Source organism: Macaca thibetana, chromosome 2 (assembly GCF_024542745.1).
Source record: "Macaca thibetana thibetana isolate TM-01 chromosome 2, ASM2454274v1, whole genome shotgun sequence".
Lineage (NCBI taxonomy): Eukaryota > Metazoa > Chordata > Mammalia > Primates > Cercopithecidae > Macaca > Macaca thibetana.
Genome location: NC_065579.1, coordinates 41,305,960 through 41,321,221, shown reverse-complemented (window position 1 = coordinate 41,321,221; position 15,262 = coordinate 41,305,960). Strand labels below are relative to the sequence as shown.

Genomic DNA, 15,262 nt, shown 5'->3' with positions numbered 1-15,262 from the left:
CAGGCACCTGTAGTCCCAGCTACTTGGGAGGCTGAGGCAGGAGAATCACTTGAACCTGGGAGGCTGAAGTTGCAGTGAGCCAAGATCATGCCACTGCATTCTAGCCTGGACAACAGAGCAAGACTCCATCTCAAAATAAAAAAAAGAAAAAAGAGAGAGAGAATAAATAATAAATAGCCGGGTGCTTTGGCTAATGCTTGTAATCCCAACACTTTGGGAGGCCGAGGTGTGAGGATTGCTTGAGCTCAGGAGTTCAAGATCAGCCTGGGGAATATGTAGCAAAACCTTGTCTCTAGTTAAAAAAAAAAAATCAAAAGAATGATCTGGGAGTGGTGGTGTGTGCTTGCGGTCCTAACTACTCAGGAGGGTGAGGTGGGAGAATTGCTGGAGCCTGGGAGGTCAAGTCTGCAGTGAGCCATGGTCATGCAACTGCATTCCAGCCTGGGCAACAGAGTAAGACCCTGTCTCAAAAATAAAATAAAATAAAATAATATAATTTTATAATTTTATAAAATAGAGAATAAACTGCCAAGTTCTAACCTAAGTCCTTCCTTTGGACCCACTCAAAGTGTCTGGAACAATAGAACTTTAAAAGAGTGTATAAACTGTTTGCCATCATGCAAGGCAAATTGAATAAAAGAAACATTTATTTTATAGTTACTTTTGAACTGTATGAGCGTCTTTCCTTCCACCCTTAATTGCTGCGCATTAGGTTGTACTTGCAGTTTTTTTTCTTTTAACTTTAAACACAATTCTAATTATAATGTGTATATTATTTTATATTTGGATATTTTTCATGTTATTTGTAAACATTGCCACATATTCTTGATAAACTTGATTTTAAATGACTGCACCAAGTGGATGCCATCAGGTGTTTCAGTTAACGTTATTTTAATTTTTTCATATTTATATATTTTGCTTTATACATGAAACTTTTTCTGTATTCAGGTTTGTAAATAGGTACATTCTAGAACTGGAATTACCAAGTTAGCAGGAATAAACTTTTTAAAGACTCAGTGCCTATTTGCAAATTTTTTTTTTTTTTTTTGAGAGTGAGTCTTTCTCTGTTGCCTATGCTGGAGTGCAGTGCTGCAAATGGGACTCACTGTAGCCTCCACCTTCTGTGCTCAAGAGAAGGAGATCCTCCTGCCTAAGCCTCTCGAGTAGCTGGGACCACAGGCATGTGCCACCACACCCAGCTAATTTAAAAATTTTTGTAGAGATGGGGTCTCACTATGTTGCCCAGGCTGGTTCAGATGTTTTGTAAAAGCCATTTAGAGTGCCATCTTTGATTTGAGAGGATAAATTTAAATGTCATTTTATTATGAATGATACGGTATATAATGTTATAGCAATTCTTTAATAATTTGTGGAGTTAACTTTAGAAATAGCTCTTACATATAATTACAGCAATTCAGATTAATTAATCACCTTTAGAAAAGAAAGTTCTAGGGCTGGGTGCGGTGCTCATGCCTGTAATCCCAGCACTTTGGGAGGCCGAGGCGGGCGGATCACGAAGTCAGAAGATCAAGACCATCCTGGCTAACACAGTGAAATCTCATCTCTACTAAAAATACAGAAATTTAGTCGGTTGCGGTGGCAGGCCCCTGTAGTCCCAGCTACCCGGGAGGCTGAGGCAGGAGAATGGCATGAACCTGGGAGGCGGAGCTTGCAGTGAGCTGAGATTACACCACTGCACTCCAGCCTGGGAGACAGAGTGAGACTCCATCTCAAAAAAAAAAAAAAGAAAAAAAGAAAATGAAGTTCTATACTGTTCAGTTTTTAAGTGCCCAGTATAATGCATACTTCACTATAAACACATCAACAGTTGGAGCTGATTTGTTGTCTTTGAGCAATGTGGCAGGTAGGGACCAACGCCCAGATGAATCAAGATCCCATACCTTAAGTTGCCTCTGAATGAAACCTGAAGTTGTGATAGCAAATGTAGTATTTAACGAAGTAATGTGGCCGGGCGCAGTGGCTCACGCCTGTAATCCCAACACTTTGGGAGGCTGAGGTGGGTGGATCACAAGGTCAGGAGTTCAAGACTAGCCTGGCCAACATGGTGAAACCCCGTCTCTACTAAAAATACAAAAATTAGCTGGGCGTGGTGGCGGGCGCCTGTAATTCCAGCTTCTTGGGAGGCTGAGGCAGGAGAACTGCTTGAACCCGGGAGCCGGAGGTTGTAGTGAGCCTAGATCGCGCCACTGCACTCTAACCTGGGTGACAGAGCGAGACTCCGTTTCAAAAGAAAAACAAAAGAAGTAATGTTTTTCCTTTTATATTTAAAAAAAAATTCTGTTTTTCTTTCTTTCTTTCTTTTTTGAGACAGAGTCTTGCTCTGTCGCCCAGGCTGGAGTGCAGTGGCGCGATCTCGACTCACTGCAAGCTCCACATAAAATTAGACCGGCTAACTTTTTGTGTTTTTTAGTAGAGATAGGGTTTCACCATGTTAGCCAGGATGGTCTCAATCTCCTGACCTCGTGATCTGCCCGCGTCAGCCTCCCAAAGTGCTGGGATTACAGGCATGAGCCACCATGCCTGGCCAAAAAAAAAAAATCTCTTTTTAAATATCTCCTATGATTTTCCAAAGTGGTTTTTGGTTGAATTTATTCACCTATAGAACAAATTTATGTTGTTTTCTGCTTATCATTAGATTTAAAGAAGTAAACTCCAGTGGTTCTGCTGGCACATTGGTGGGGAAGTTGAGAACTTTTAAACTCTTTCCTCTTTCTTACAGTGAACAATTGACAGGATATGGATTATAGTTATAGTTAAAGGGTTTATTGAACTAATTTTCACTGCTGAAGTTCCTGTGCCCTCTGATAGCTTCCTTGAAAAGTTTTCATAGTTTAAAAACTCTGCTTGTCCTCAGCCTTTGATCTCTTGCTTTGATGCTCAAACAGAAGAATGATACAAGACTGAGGATCTTGCCAGGCTAGGTAGGCCTGTGAAGGACGTTTCCTTTAAATACAAAAATAAAAAAGAAAAGGGGGGAAAATTATGCTAATTGCTTTGGGAAAAAAATCTGACTTTTGGGTCTGACTCTGTCTCTGTGTATTCCTGGATAATTTACTTAAACTCTCTTAGCTTTAGTTTTCTTATCTTTAAAATGGGTAGGATCTGTAACTCCTAAGATACCTCCAATGTGAAACTCTGAGTCACTTCTCTCAGGCTGAATTGTTTGTGTGGTCCTGTAAAATAAGAGTGACTAAGGGAAATAGAAAGCAGAATATATTTTATTTTCAACTTAGTGGCAATAATTTAATTTCCTTCAAAATATACCTACAAAAGATTTATTGGTTACCAATTGGTTTGTTACCTCATTTTTTAGAAGTAACATGTTACGGTTTTAAGTCTGACAAAACACATGCTATTTTAATTGCAGAACAGCACATTTTGTGAGTATGCCCTCTCCCTCAATACTTTTCTTAAAGGGTTGTGCATGAAGCTGTGAAGAGTTACATGTCATCTTGTGGTTTTAGTTTGAATATCTCATTGGTAAATTTGTTCCTAAAGGTCTTGAAAACTAAGAGCTACTTACCCTGGGTGTACATTCCTCTAATTAGTTAAGGGTCTAGTTTTCTTGACTTAGAGCTTCTTTACCCTTCAAGAATTAGCCAAAAACAACATAGCCAAATAAGGAAACATCATTCATTGGCAGGTAGAAATGTATACTGTTATGTTCATTACTTTGAAAAATGTAGGCTACAATTATATCTGGATAAATTATGGAGGCTCTGTTGCTACTTTGAGAAATAGTAGTGATGGCAGCGGTGGACCATCTAGAGTGGCTGCTGCCATCACACCAGTTGCAGCAAGGAGGTGTGGCTGGGGCTGCATGCTCTGTGGAGCTGGTGGGAGCTGGGGAACAAATGGGGACCCCACCCCTTCCAGGTTGGTGGGTGGGAGCTTCCCAGGTGCAGCTTCAGCTACCCAAACTGTGGGTGCAGACCTGGGCCTCCTGCTCCATGGAGCAGGAAGGAGTACACTCCTTGCCCTTGCCCCCCCCCCCCAGCCCTTCTCTCCCATGCCAATGCAGCTGCCCAACCAGGCATCCCTATACTCCTTAGGGGCCCAAGAAGGTCCACTCTGCCCTCTCAGGCTCAGAAATGCCTGCTTCTTCTGTCTGGCTTTTATCTATTGTCAGCACCCAGTCCAACCTTGGAGCTGAGTCAGGGCCAAGCCCAGGTGTTGTCACAGCCCAGCCAGGTGTGCACATGCTCAGGGTAGTGTTGACATGCCAGCCCCCTGCCACCTTGGCCCCCTCCAGATTTTGGTCACCAATGAGCATAGGAGGGAAGCTGAGGGGAGGCTGAGGGCAGCTTGGCGCTGACCTGTAGGTGGTACCTACAGCCTGGGTGCCATGAACAATAGTAGGAGGCAGACAGGTTTCTGGGTGAAAGTGGGTTGGGTCCTCAGTGAGGCTCCATCTTCAGGCCAGGAAGGGTCTGAAGGCTAGGGGCCGGGCTGCCAGTTCCATGGACTAGAGTGGGAACTTGGTGCCTTTTCCCAGGCCTGCCCATGGCTGCCTGTGTACCAGTTGGCAGTTTCTTCCCTTTGAGGCCCATAAAAGCCCCAGGCTCAGCCAGAGCTGAGCGGACATCGGGATGACCAGCTGCAAAGAGGAGCTGCCCGTTCCAGGGCCTCCTCTTGGTTGAGAGCAGCAGACATCAGGACAACAGGCTGCAGACAGGAGCTACCCACTCCAGGGCCTCCTCTCTGTTGAGAGCAGCAGACATCAGCACAACAGAGCTGCAGAGAGGAGCTACCCATTTCAGGGCTTCCTGTCTGCTGAAGAGCTGCGGAGATGACAGGATGACCTGCCTTCCGAGAGGAGCTACCCACTCCAGGTCCTCCTCTTAGCTGTTGTCACTCAGTAAAGCTCCTCTTTGTCTTGCTCACCCTCCACTTGCCTGCATACCTCATTCTTCCGGGGGCAGGACAAGAACTTGGGACCTGCTGATTGAGGCTAAAAGAGCTGTAACACAAACAGGGCTGTTACATGAACAAGAAACATGCCCCTTGTTCATCACATTGCAGGTGAAGAGAAGAAGAAAAGAGCTGTGGCCCTTTGGGGAGCCCAGACTTGGGAACTGTCTGAGCCAGGACTCTTTGGGGCCCTGGGGTTCCTGGCATCTCCAAGCTTCCACGTGCCACCATGTCCCCCAGTGCCAGCTGTGGAAGCTGCTTGTGGTACACCTGCTCCAGCCGTAGCCTCAGGGAGAACTGGTGCCCATACTGGCACCTAGAGCTGCCTGCCCTGCTACAGCAACTGGCATGTCTGACTTTGCAGGGGCTGGATCCCATGCTTGCTCACACACCCACTGCTGCTTTACACAGTCTCCCTTGGCAGGCATGGGATCCAGTCCCGCAGTGTGAGTTGAGTGCAGCCTCCTATCCCGAGTGGGCGGAAGGAGCCTAGCAGCCCTGTCAAAACTAAGGCAAAGGCACCACTGGCCACAGATGTTTTTGGCTAGAAAAACAGCACCCCAAAGATCCTGTAACAGTGGGAATTATTTTAGAGCAGTGGTTCTGAAAGTGGACTGTGTGAAGCCCCCAAAAGATGGTTTTGAAATTTGTTGGGTTATGATTTTGTTCTTGTTGGCACAGTGATTGAGGGAAGTGCTACTGTTAATGTAGTGGATAATCAAACATCCTGCAGTACACTGGATAGTTTTATATAACGAAAAAATATGTCTTATATAAGCATGATTTTTGAATTTTCTGCAGATATTTATGTATTTGAAAAAACCTGTTTTTTTTGTTGTTGTTGTTGTTGCTTTTTTGTTTTTGTGTTTTTTCTTTGATACAGAATCTTTGTCACCCAGGTTGGAGTGCAGTGGCGCTCTCTTGGCTCACTGCAACTTCTGCCTCCCAGGTTCAAGCAGTTCTCCTGCCTCAGCCTCCCAAGTAGCTGGGATTGCAGGCGTGTGCCACCACGCTCGGCTACTTTTTTTTTGTCTCAAAAAAAAAAAAAAGGGAATATTTAATATGACAAAATTGAAAACCATTCTTCTGGAGAATATTTAGCTTAATACTATATATCTCCCTAGAGTGTTTACAAAGTTGGACAGCCAGTCTAACTCAATTATTAGTAAATTGCTAATGACAGTATCAAGGTAGATATGTTTAACCTTGCAGTATTCCCTGTGATGATTTACTCCTGGTTGGGAAAAACATTTCTAGGTCTTTAAACACAATAATACTGCTTTACAGGCATCTTTAGTATGTTGCTGAACCATTAGAATATTTCTGAATCAATTGATACTTTGAATGTGAGGGTTTTGTCCTTGAAATTGTAAATAAGGGAATTGATTTTGGAGATCGGTGTGATGTTTCTTTGTAAGCAAGGAAGGATTTTTCTATTTTTAAGCATGGGCAACTGATAAAGGATAAAATTTTTCTTTGTAAGTGAGGAAGGATTTTTCTATTTTAAAGCATGGGCAACTGTTAAAGTAAAGGATACATTTTTTCTTTATGATGCACCTAAAGATAACACAAGAAAGGTACTTAGCCTTTGCAATGTATTTTGCCATTAAAAAAATTTTAAGACATTTAAAATGTGAAATATAGCACAGATATAGAAAAGTACATAAAACAAATGTGTAGCTTAGTGAATTATTCTGAAATGAGTTTTTGTATTATTTTATTTATACTAAATAATTTTCATTCTGTTGCAGCTTGAGAAATGAATAATGGTTATCCCTTTGACATCAAGGGAGTTCCTCAGCCTATTTAAATTTAAGAGAGGATGCCATATCCTGAAAATAGCAGCTTTATAGTCAAACATTAGTTAAAAATATGCATCATTTTCAGAAACACCTATAACATATAAGTGGGATTGCAACACAGTGAGGGTGCCATCTTTAAGTTATAGGTGAGATCCACTTTATGTTCTTCACATGACAGGAGTTTATGTATTTGAGACATGGTAGCATTAGGCAAAGCCTGATCTATGCAACAGAATTTTATATGTTTGTTAATATTTTTTACTTTATTCTTTTAAGGAAAGATACATGGGCTACCTGAAATGTAGGTTGAGATTTTGTAAAACCACATGTGAATAGACTTGAATATCTGAGTTAAGTCATTTCAACCTTTTTCTTTCTCCCCACCCTCGCCCCACTTCGTTTCCCTCTTCCTTCCGTCTCACTCTGTTGCCCAGGCTGGAGTGCAGTGGCATGATCACAGCTCATAGCAACCTCAACCTCCTGGGCTCAGGTGATTCTCCCATCTTAGCCTTCCAGGTAGATGGGACTACAGGTGTGTGCCATGTAGTCCCATGCCCAGCTAATTTTTTTTCTTTTTTTTTTTTTTTAAGAGAGGGTTTTTGCCATGTTGTCTAGGATGGTCTCAAACTCATGTGCTCAAGTGATTCCTGCACCTCAGCCTCCCAAAGTGCTGGAATTATAGGCATAAGCACTATACCTAGCTAGTTTTCTTAGGTTAAGGAGTTGTAGGATATGTAGATATATATGGCATTTTATCTATGTATTGGTAAAATATTTTGATTTCATATAAAGGTGTCACTTGTGGAGGCTGTTTATTGTATTTCTTAGAGTAAGTGCTGAAAGACTACATTGAAGGTTGCAAGGTTCAAGTTTTCCTGTCAAGCATGATTTAAATCACATTTGTAATATCCAATATAATTGTCCTACTATCAAATTCTTTTCTTTTTTGGAGATGAAGTCTTGCTCTGTCATCCAGGCCGGAGTGCAGTGACATCATCTTAGCTTACTGCAACTTCCATCTCTCAGTTTCAAGCAATTCTCCTGCCTCAGCCTCCTGAGTAGCTGGGACCACAAGTGCCCACCACCATGCCTGGCGAATTTTTGTATTTTTAGTAGAGACAGGTTTTTGCCACGTTGGCCATGCTGGTCTCAAACTCCTGACCTCAAGTGATTCGCCTCCCAAAGTGCTAGTGGGATTATAGGCGTGAGCCACTACGCCCGGCCTCCTTCTCACAAATTCTATAGGATTTGTTATTCATTTCTTCATTTAACCATATGTGATTATTTATTGAGAGCCTAGTATGTACCAGGAGCTAAAGAGCTAGAAATAATATGAGACTAAGGAGAGATGAGTACACAGTGAGCTTTAATACAGTGTGCTCCAGTGCTGTCACAGATATGTCCTGGGTGCTTGAGACACACAGAGGAGTGTCAGGGAAGGTTTCCAGGAATCTAGAAGAATAAGACTTGGTCAGGCAATATGGAGCTGAGGACATCTTAGGGAGAGGGAATAATCTGTTTAAAGTAGGAGGCAGGAGAGAATGTGGGATATGCTGGCAAGTACCAGTGGTTCAGCATGACTGGACTAAGGATCCTGTGTGTTGAATGACAGATTTAGAGAAGAAGGAAAGTAGGGGCCCAATCATGAATTCATTCTCATAATTCAATTTGTTTTAAATTAGAGTCTTGCTTTGTTCCCTGTGCTGTTCTCGAACTCCTGACCTCAAGTAGTTCTTCAACCTTGGCCTCCCAAAGTGCTAGGAATATAGGCATGAGCTGCCATGCCCTGTCTCATAATTCATTTTATTTTTTATTTTATTTTTTGAGACATAGTCTTACTCTCTTGCCCAGGCTGGAGTGCAGTAGTGCAATTAACAGCACACTGCAGCCTCAACCTCCTGGGCTCAAGTGATCCTCCTGCCTTAGCCTCCCTAGTAGCTAGGACCACAGCTGCATGCCACAACTCCTGGCTAATTTTTTTTTTTTTTTTTTTTTTTGATAGATGAAGTCTCACTATGTGGCCCAGGCTGGTCTTGAGCTCCTGGGCTCAAGCAATCTTCCTGCCTTGGCCTCCCAGAGTGCTGGGATTACAGACATGAGTCACTACTCCTAGCCTCGAAATTCATTTTAGATATAATAATTTCATCAAGACATTTTTTTGGTCTACCTTAACACATTTTCTCTAATGGTTAGAAGTTTAGAATTTTATGCCTTGGAAGTTGATGCTATAGGATGGGAGTGCTGGTGAGATACAGTCAGTCTCTTTGAAAAGATTGCTGCTCTGGGCACTATGCCTCAGATGCCTTACCATTTCCAGCCGTCTGGTAAGGGTGAGATCCCAGAGTTTTATTTTTCTAGTTTCATGCTCTTTTATTAGTATTGTATTAATTGGGTGATTTGGTTTCAGTTCTGAGAGTCTTGACAAAAATCTGTGTTGAAGAAACCAGGGGCGTGTACAGGTTTATTATGATTCTAATTCTGTGACAGATGGCTGATGTTTCATAAACCCTCTTCAATTTTAAATGCTAACTTTTAGGCTGGGCGCGGTGGCTCATGCCTGTAATCCCAGCACTTTGGGAGGCCGAGGCAGGCAGATCATGAGGTCAGGAGTCCGAGACTAGTCTGACCAACGTGGTGAAACCCCATCTCTATTAAAATTAAAAAATTAGCCGAGTGTGGTGGTGTGTGCCTGTAATCCCAGCTACTCAGGAGGTTGAAGCAGAGAATCGCTTGAACCTGGGAGGCGGAAGTTGCAGTGAGATGAGATCACGCCACTACACTCCAGCCTGGGCAACAGAGTGAGACTCCATCTCTAAATACATACATACATATGTACACACATACATACATACATATTAACTTTCGTTTCTCCTCCTAGCTTTTGTTGGCAGCTCTTGGTTAGACATAGTACTTGAGTGACTTGTTCAGTAGCTGCTTCCACCTCTAGCTTTGCATGGCAGTATTTGAATATATAAACAAAGTATGGTTTTTCTTTTTATTTTATTTTATTTTATTTTATTTTTTTTTGAGGCAGAGTCTCGCTCTGTTGCCCAGGCTGGAGTGCAGTGTTGCAATCTCGGCTCACTGCAACCTCCACCTTCTGGGGTCAAGCTATCCTCCTGCCTCAGCCTCGCTGGTAGCTGGGATTACAGGCACCCACCACCATGCCTGGCTAATTTTTTTGTATTTTTAGTAGAGACAAGGTTTCACCATGTGGCCCAGGCTGGTCTCAAACTTGTGGGCTCAAGCAGTCTACTTGCTTCGGCTTCCCAAAGTGCTGAGATTATAGGCTGATCTACCCCACCTGGCCCTGCAAAGTGTGGTCTTTATAAGTTAATACAGCATGTTTTCATTCAGCAGATACTTATTGAATGCTTATTACTTGCAAGATTGAGAAACTCCTGCACAAAATATTCAAAGGCTGCTCTGAAGTGATTTGCTTAATTTTAGGACTAGTGCCTTAATAACATGTGTAGTGACTGCATAGTTTTGTTCGTGTTTATGAAAGTTTGTTGGTTAAGAGTTCCTGAGTATAGAGACCTTTCCATTACCGTGGTAAGAAACAGTACTTTAAAAAGCATGCTGACAATACATGAATTCTCTGATCAATCTTAGCATGGCTAAAAGTAAGACCACTAGACATTATATCTCCTCAAGGAGCTTACAATGAATCCATATTTAAATTTTCCATATTATTTCAAAGATAGTTTTGCTTTTTTGTTTTTTGGGTTTTTTTTGAGATGGATTTTTGCTCTTGTCGCCCAGGCTGCAGTGCAGTGGTGCAATCTCTGCTCAATGCAACCGCCGCCTCTTGGGTACAGGCGATTCTCCTACCTCAGCCTCCTGAGTAGCTGGGATTACAGGCATGCACCACCCTGCCTAGCTAATTTTTTGTATTTTTAGTAGAGACGGGGTTTCACCACTTCAGTCAGGCTGGTCTTGAACTCCTGACCTCAGGTGATCCATCCGCCTTGGCCTCCCAAAGTACTGGGATTACAGGCGTAAGCCACCGTGCCCGGCCCAAAGATAGTTGTTTGGTTTTTTTTTGAGATGAAGTTTCGCTCTGTCGCCCAGGCTGGAGTGCAGTGGCGTGATCTCAGCTCACTGCAACCTCCGCCTTCCTGGTTCAAGCGATTCTTCTGTCTCAGCCCCCCGAGTAGCTGGGACTATAGGTGCGCACCACCACCCCTGACTAATTTTTGTATTTTTATTTTTTTTGAGACGGAATCTCGCTCTGTTACCCAGGCTGGAGTGCAGTGGTGCTGTCTAGGCTCACTGCAAGCTCTGCCTCCCAGGTTCAAGCAATTCTCCTGCCTCAGCCTTCTGAGTAGCTGGGATTACAGGTGCCTGCCACCATGCCTGGCTAATTTTTGTATTTTTAGTAGAGATGGAGTTTCACCATATTGGCCAGGCTGGTCTTGAACTCCTGACCTTGTGATCCACCCGCCTTTGCCTCTTTAAGTGCTGAGATTACAGGCGTGAGCCACAGTGCCTGACCAAGATAGTTTTTTATAGTTGATTTGTTCCAGCTAACATTGGATTTGGCTGTGTCTCCTAAGTGTTTTTTAAATTCTTTAACAGTCCTTCCACCATCTTCTTCCTCCTCTTCTTGTTATTGATTAGCTGGGGAAATCATATCATTTGTTTTATTGAAGATGCCACATTCTCTACTTGACTGATTGCTTCCTTGAAGTATTCAACTTCTTTCTCTGTTTCCTGTAAACTGGCACATAGATCTAAAGACTTGATTAGATCTAAAGACTTGATTAGATTCAAGTTCAGTTTTGTTTTGTGTGAATGGTAAGTACTGACTATTGCATTTCATGAGGAGACACATAATGTCTGATAGTCCCACTTTTAGTGATGCTTAGATCAGGGGATTCCTGTAGTGTCAACAAGACAGACACAGACATGTTGTAAAGTTTCTTCTCCTTTAACATTATTATTTATGTCTTTAGCATCCATTAATGATCATTGCCTAGATCTGTTAGTTCATTAGCGGTTGCAAAATTGTGATTTTCTAATTTATTATTCATTTTCCATTTATTAGCAAAAGAACTTCTAAAATTTTTTTTTAATTTTTATTTTTTTGAGATGGGGTCTCACTTTGTTGTCCAGGCTGGAGTGCAGTGGCACTATTTTAGCTCACTGCAGCCTTGGATTCTTAGGCTCAAGCAGTCCTCCTCCCTCAGTCTCCCAAGTAGCTGGGACTACAGGCACGCACCACCATGCCTGGCCAGTTTTTTGTATTTTTTGTAGAGACGGGGTCTTGTTTGTTGCCCAGGCTGGTCTCAAACTCCTGGACTCAAGCGATCCACCCATCTAAGCCTCCCCAAGTAATGGTGTTACAGGTATGGGCCACTGTGCCTGGCCTCCTGTCTCTTCTGATATGACACTTTCATTAATTGCATAGTTGTTAAATGAACCTTGATTCATTTAACTTCGGCGCTCATGTTCTTCCAATTATTATTGTTGTATCTACTTGAAGGAAGCCCTTAAGGAATAGGTAAGACTTAAATGGCTCTATTAAAGGGTGCATTTGTTGGGATAGTGCATTTGTTTTGATATGAGGAGTTTATTCCCCATGAGAACATAGGTCTAGCAGCAGGAACGCAGAAGGCACTGTGACACCAGTCTTGGGCTGTAGAGTGATGGGAGAACAAGAAAAATAGGCCAGAGAAATAGCACAAGGGGCCTTGCCATCTGTTTTGAGGGATTTGGTGTTTTTAATGCTTATGGGATGGGCCATGAGGTTGATAGAAAATTGTCCTTGTTGGCCGGGCACGGTGGCTCACGCCTGTAATCCCAGCACTTTGGGAGACCGAGGCAGGCAGATCACGAGGTCAGGAGATAGAGACCATTCTGGCTAACACGGTGAAACCCCATCTCTACTAAAAATACAAAAGAATTAGCCGGGCGTGGTGACGGGCGCCTGTAGTCCTAGCTAAGCGGGAGGCTGAGGCAGGAGAATGGCGTGAACCCAGGTGGCAGAGCTTGCAGTGAGCTGAGATCTTGCCACTGTACTCCAGCCTGGGCGACAGAGCAAGACTGCGTCTCAAGAAAAAAAAAAAAAGAAAGAAAGAAAATTGTCCTTGTTGAGAGAGGGCCCTCTTGATTGTAATTTTCATTGGAATTTGCAGAGAAAAACTCGGCCTAAGAAGCTAATACTTTCTAAATAAAGTTTGGAGAAAATTACCTGTTGAGTGGTGGTTAACTAAAATTCTTAGGACCTGTAATCCTTAAGCCTACAGTTTATTCAGATGTCATGTTTTTATGTTGAATTTGAATCAATGTGGTGTGTGTGTGTATACATATATATGTGTGTGTGTGTGTGTGTGTATATATATATGAATAATTTTTTTCCTTTAGTTGCTGGTATGGATTGGATGATGTACATATATATAATTTGTGAAGTGATAAAAGTGTATTTAAATAATTTATTTCTGCTGACTTTTTTAAATGTCACATTATTTAATTGGCCTCCTGTTACATTATTGGCTATATTGAAATCTAAGGACTAATTGTAGATTAGTGGTCTCTATCATATCTTCGTATAAAATTTGGCTGATGGTTGTTTTGCTGTCTTTTAATTACTGATTTCTAGGGCCCCGTGGTTATGAATGTGCTTCAGTTTCATAATGCCTCCTGCTATGGCAGACATCCTTGACATCTGGGCGGTGGATTCACAGATAGCATCTGATGGCTCCATACCTGTGGATTTCCTTTTGCCCACTGGGATTTATATCCAGTTGGAGGTACCTCGGGAAGCTACCATTTCTTATATTAAGCAGGTATGTTAATAGGTATATTTTCTGTGTGTTTAGCATACTATGTCACTTAGGGGGAAATATCATCCTATAATAGAAAATGTTAATGTAAATTTTATGTGATAATGATAGTAATGAAGTGATAGTAATTAAGAAAAATTAGCTTACATTAGCTAGTTTTAAATGTTTGTTTGGGTTATTTAAACTGTCAAGAAGATTTTCTTTTAAGTTCAAGTCTTTGAAATTACTGTCTTTGAGCTTGTCACACTTTTTAAAAATGTTATTTTTGGTTCATTTTCTCTTGTCTTGTTTTTCTTCTCTTCCCCTTTTCCTTGACTCTTGGGGGAAGTCAGACTTTTCTGCTGTTCACCAGATATTTTTCCCTCAGCTGGCTTGCCTTTTCTGTTGCATTAGTTTTTAAAGTAAATTCATGTGCACCATTAATTTGTAAAAACCAGCATATACATGAACTTGTTTTTCTAAACTTTCTCTCTAATGTTTTTCAAAAAGCTGAACCCAATGTGAAAATCAGGAGTTACGGTATTTTTAAGAAAACATATTTATGATATACCCTTGAAAACTCTTGACTTTGGACAAGCCTTGTAACTCCTTTCCGAGCTGCTTCTTCAGAGAGACTGTAATTCTAAAATGGTGTGATCCTTGAAGTAAAAAGAAAATACAGAATTGACTTAAGCATCTCATAGGCTCATGGTGCACCTATTTTTATAGTCACCAGTGACAAGTATGGAGTCCTATGGCTATATTTCACGTTAGATTAACCATTTATCTCCTTTTTTATTGTAAAATATACAGAGCCTAAAATTTACTATTTAGACATTTTTAGGTGTGCATTCACAATGCTGTGCAACCATCACCAGTATCCATTTCCAGCACTTTCCCATCATCCCAAACAGAAACTTCATACCCATAACTGCCCCTTCCCTCAATTCCTGTTTATTTTTATTCTGTTTTCCATCTCTACCAGTTTGCCGATTCTAAGTACTTTATATAAGTGGAAACATACAATAAATAGTTATCCTTTTGTGGTTGGCTTACATAGCATAATGTTTTTAAAGTTCATCCATGTAGCATATATTCTAGTTTCGTTCCCTTTTATGGCTGAATAATATTTCATTGTATGTATATGCCACATTTTGTATATTTATCTGTTGTTGAACATTTGGGTTGGCTTCCAGCTTTTGGCTATTGTGAATATTATGCTGCTCTGGACTTTGGAGTATAAATGTCTGTTTGAATTCCTGCTTTCAGTTCTTTTGGGTATATACCTAGAAGTGTGATTGTTGATTCACAGTGGTAATTCTATGTTTTAACTTTTGAGGAATCACCACACTGTTTTCCACAGTGGCTGCACCATATAATGTTGGGACCAGCAGTGTACAGCGTTCCAGTTTGTCTACACACTGGCCAACACATGCTATTTTCTCCTCCCTCCCTCCCTCCGTCCCTTCCTCCCTCCCTCCCTCCTTCCCTCTCTTCTTTCTTCCTCCCTCCCTCTCTTCTTCCCTCCCTCCCCCTTCTTCCTCCCTCCCCCCTTCTCTTCCCCTTCCCCTTCCCCTTCCCCCCCCCCTCCCCCTCCCTCCCTCCCTCCCTCCCTCCCTCCCTCCCTCCCTCCCTTCCTTCCTTCCTTCCTTCCTTCCTTCCTTCCTTCCTTCCTTCCTTCCTTCCTTCCTTCCTTCCTTCCTTCCTTCCTTCCTTTATTTCTTTCCTTTTTTTGTTTGTCTAAGAGATATGATCTTGTTA

The 15,262-nt window shown here is 42.0% G+C and overlaps 2 protein-coding genes across 4 annotated transcripts in view; one reads left to right on the top strand and one right to left on the bottom strand.

Annotated features, from left to right (window-relative positions):
- Window positions 1-15,262, top strand: part of PIK3CB (phosphatidylinositol-4,5-bisphosphate 3-kinase catalytic subunit beta) — a 188,594-nt gene that overhangs the window by 63,082 nt on the left and 110,250 nt on the right. For all 3 annotated transcript variants that reach the window (XM_050779675.1, XM_050779677.1, XM_050779676.1), the window contains one exon: window positions 13,339-13,525. In XM_050779675.1, the coding sequence (XP_050635632.1) occupies window positions 13,355-13,525 (171 nt within the window). In that variant the 5' untranslated portion in view covers window positions 13,339-13,354. The remainder of the gene's footprint in view (window positions 1-13,338; window positions 13,526-15,262) is intronic.
- Window positions 1-15,262, bottom strand: part of MRPS22 (mitochondrial ribosomal protein S22) — a 601,324-nt gene that overhangs the window by 569,240 nt on the left and 16,822 nt on the right. The gene's annotated exons all lie outside the window — the stretch shown is intronic.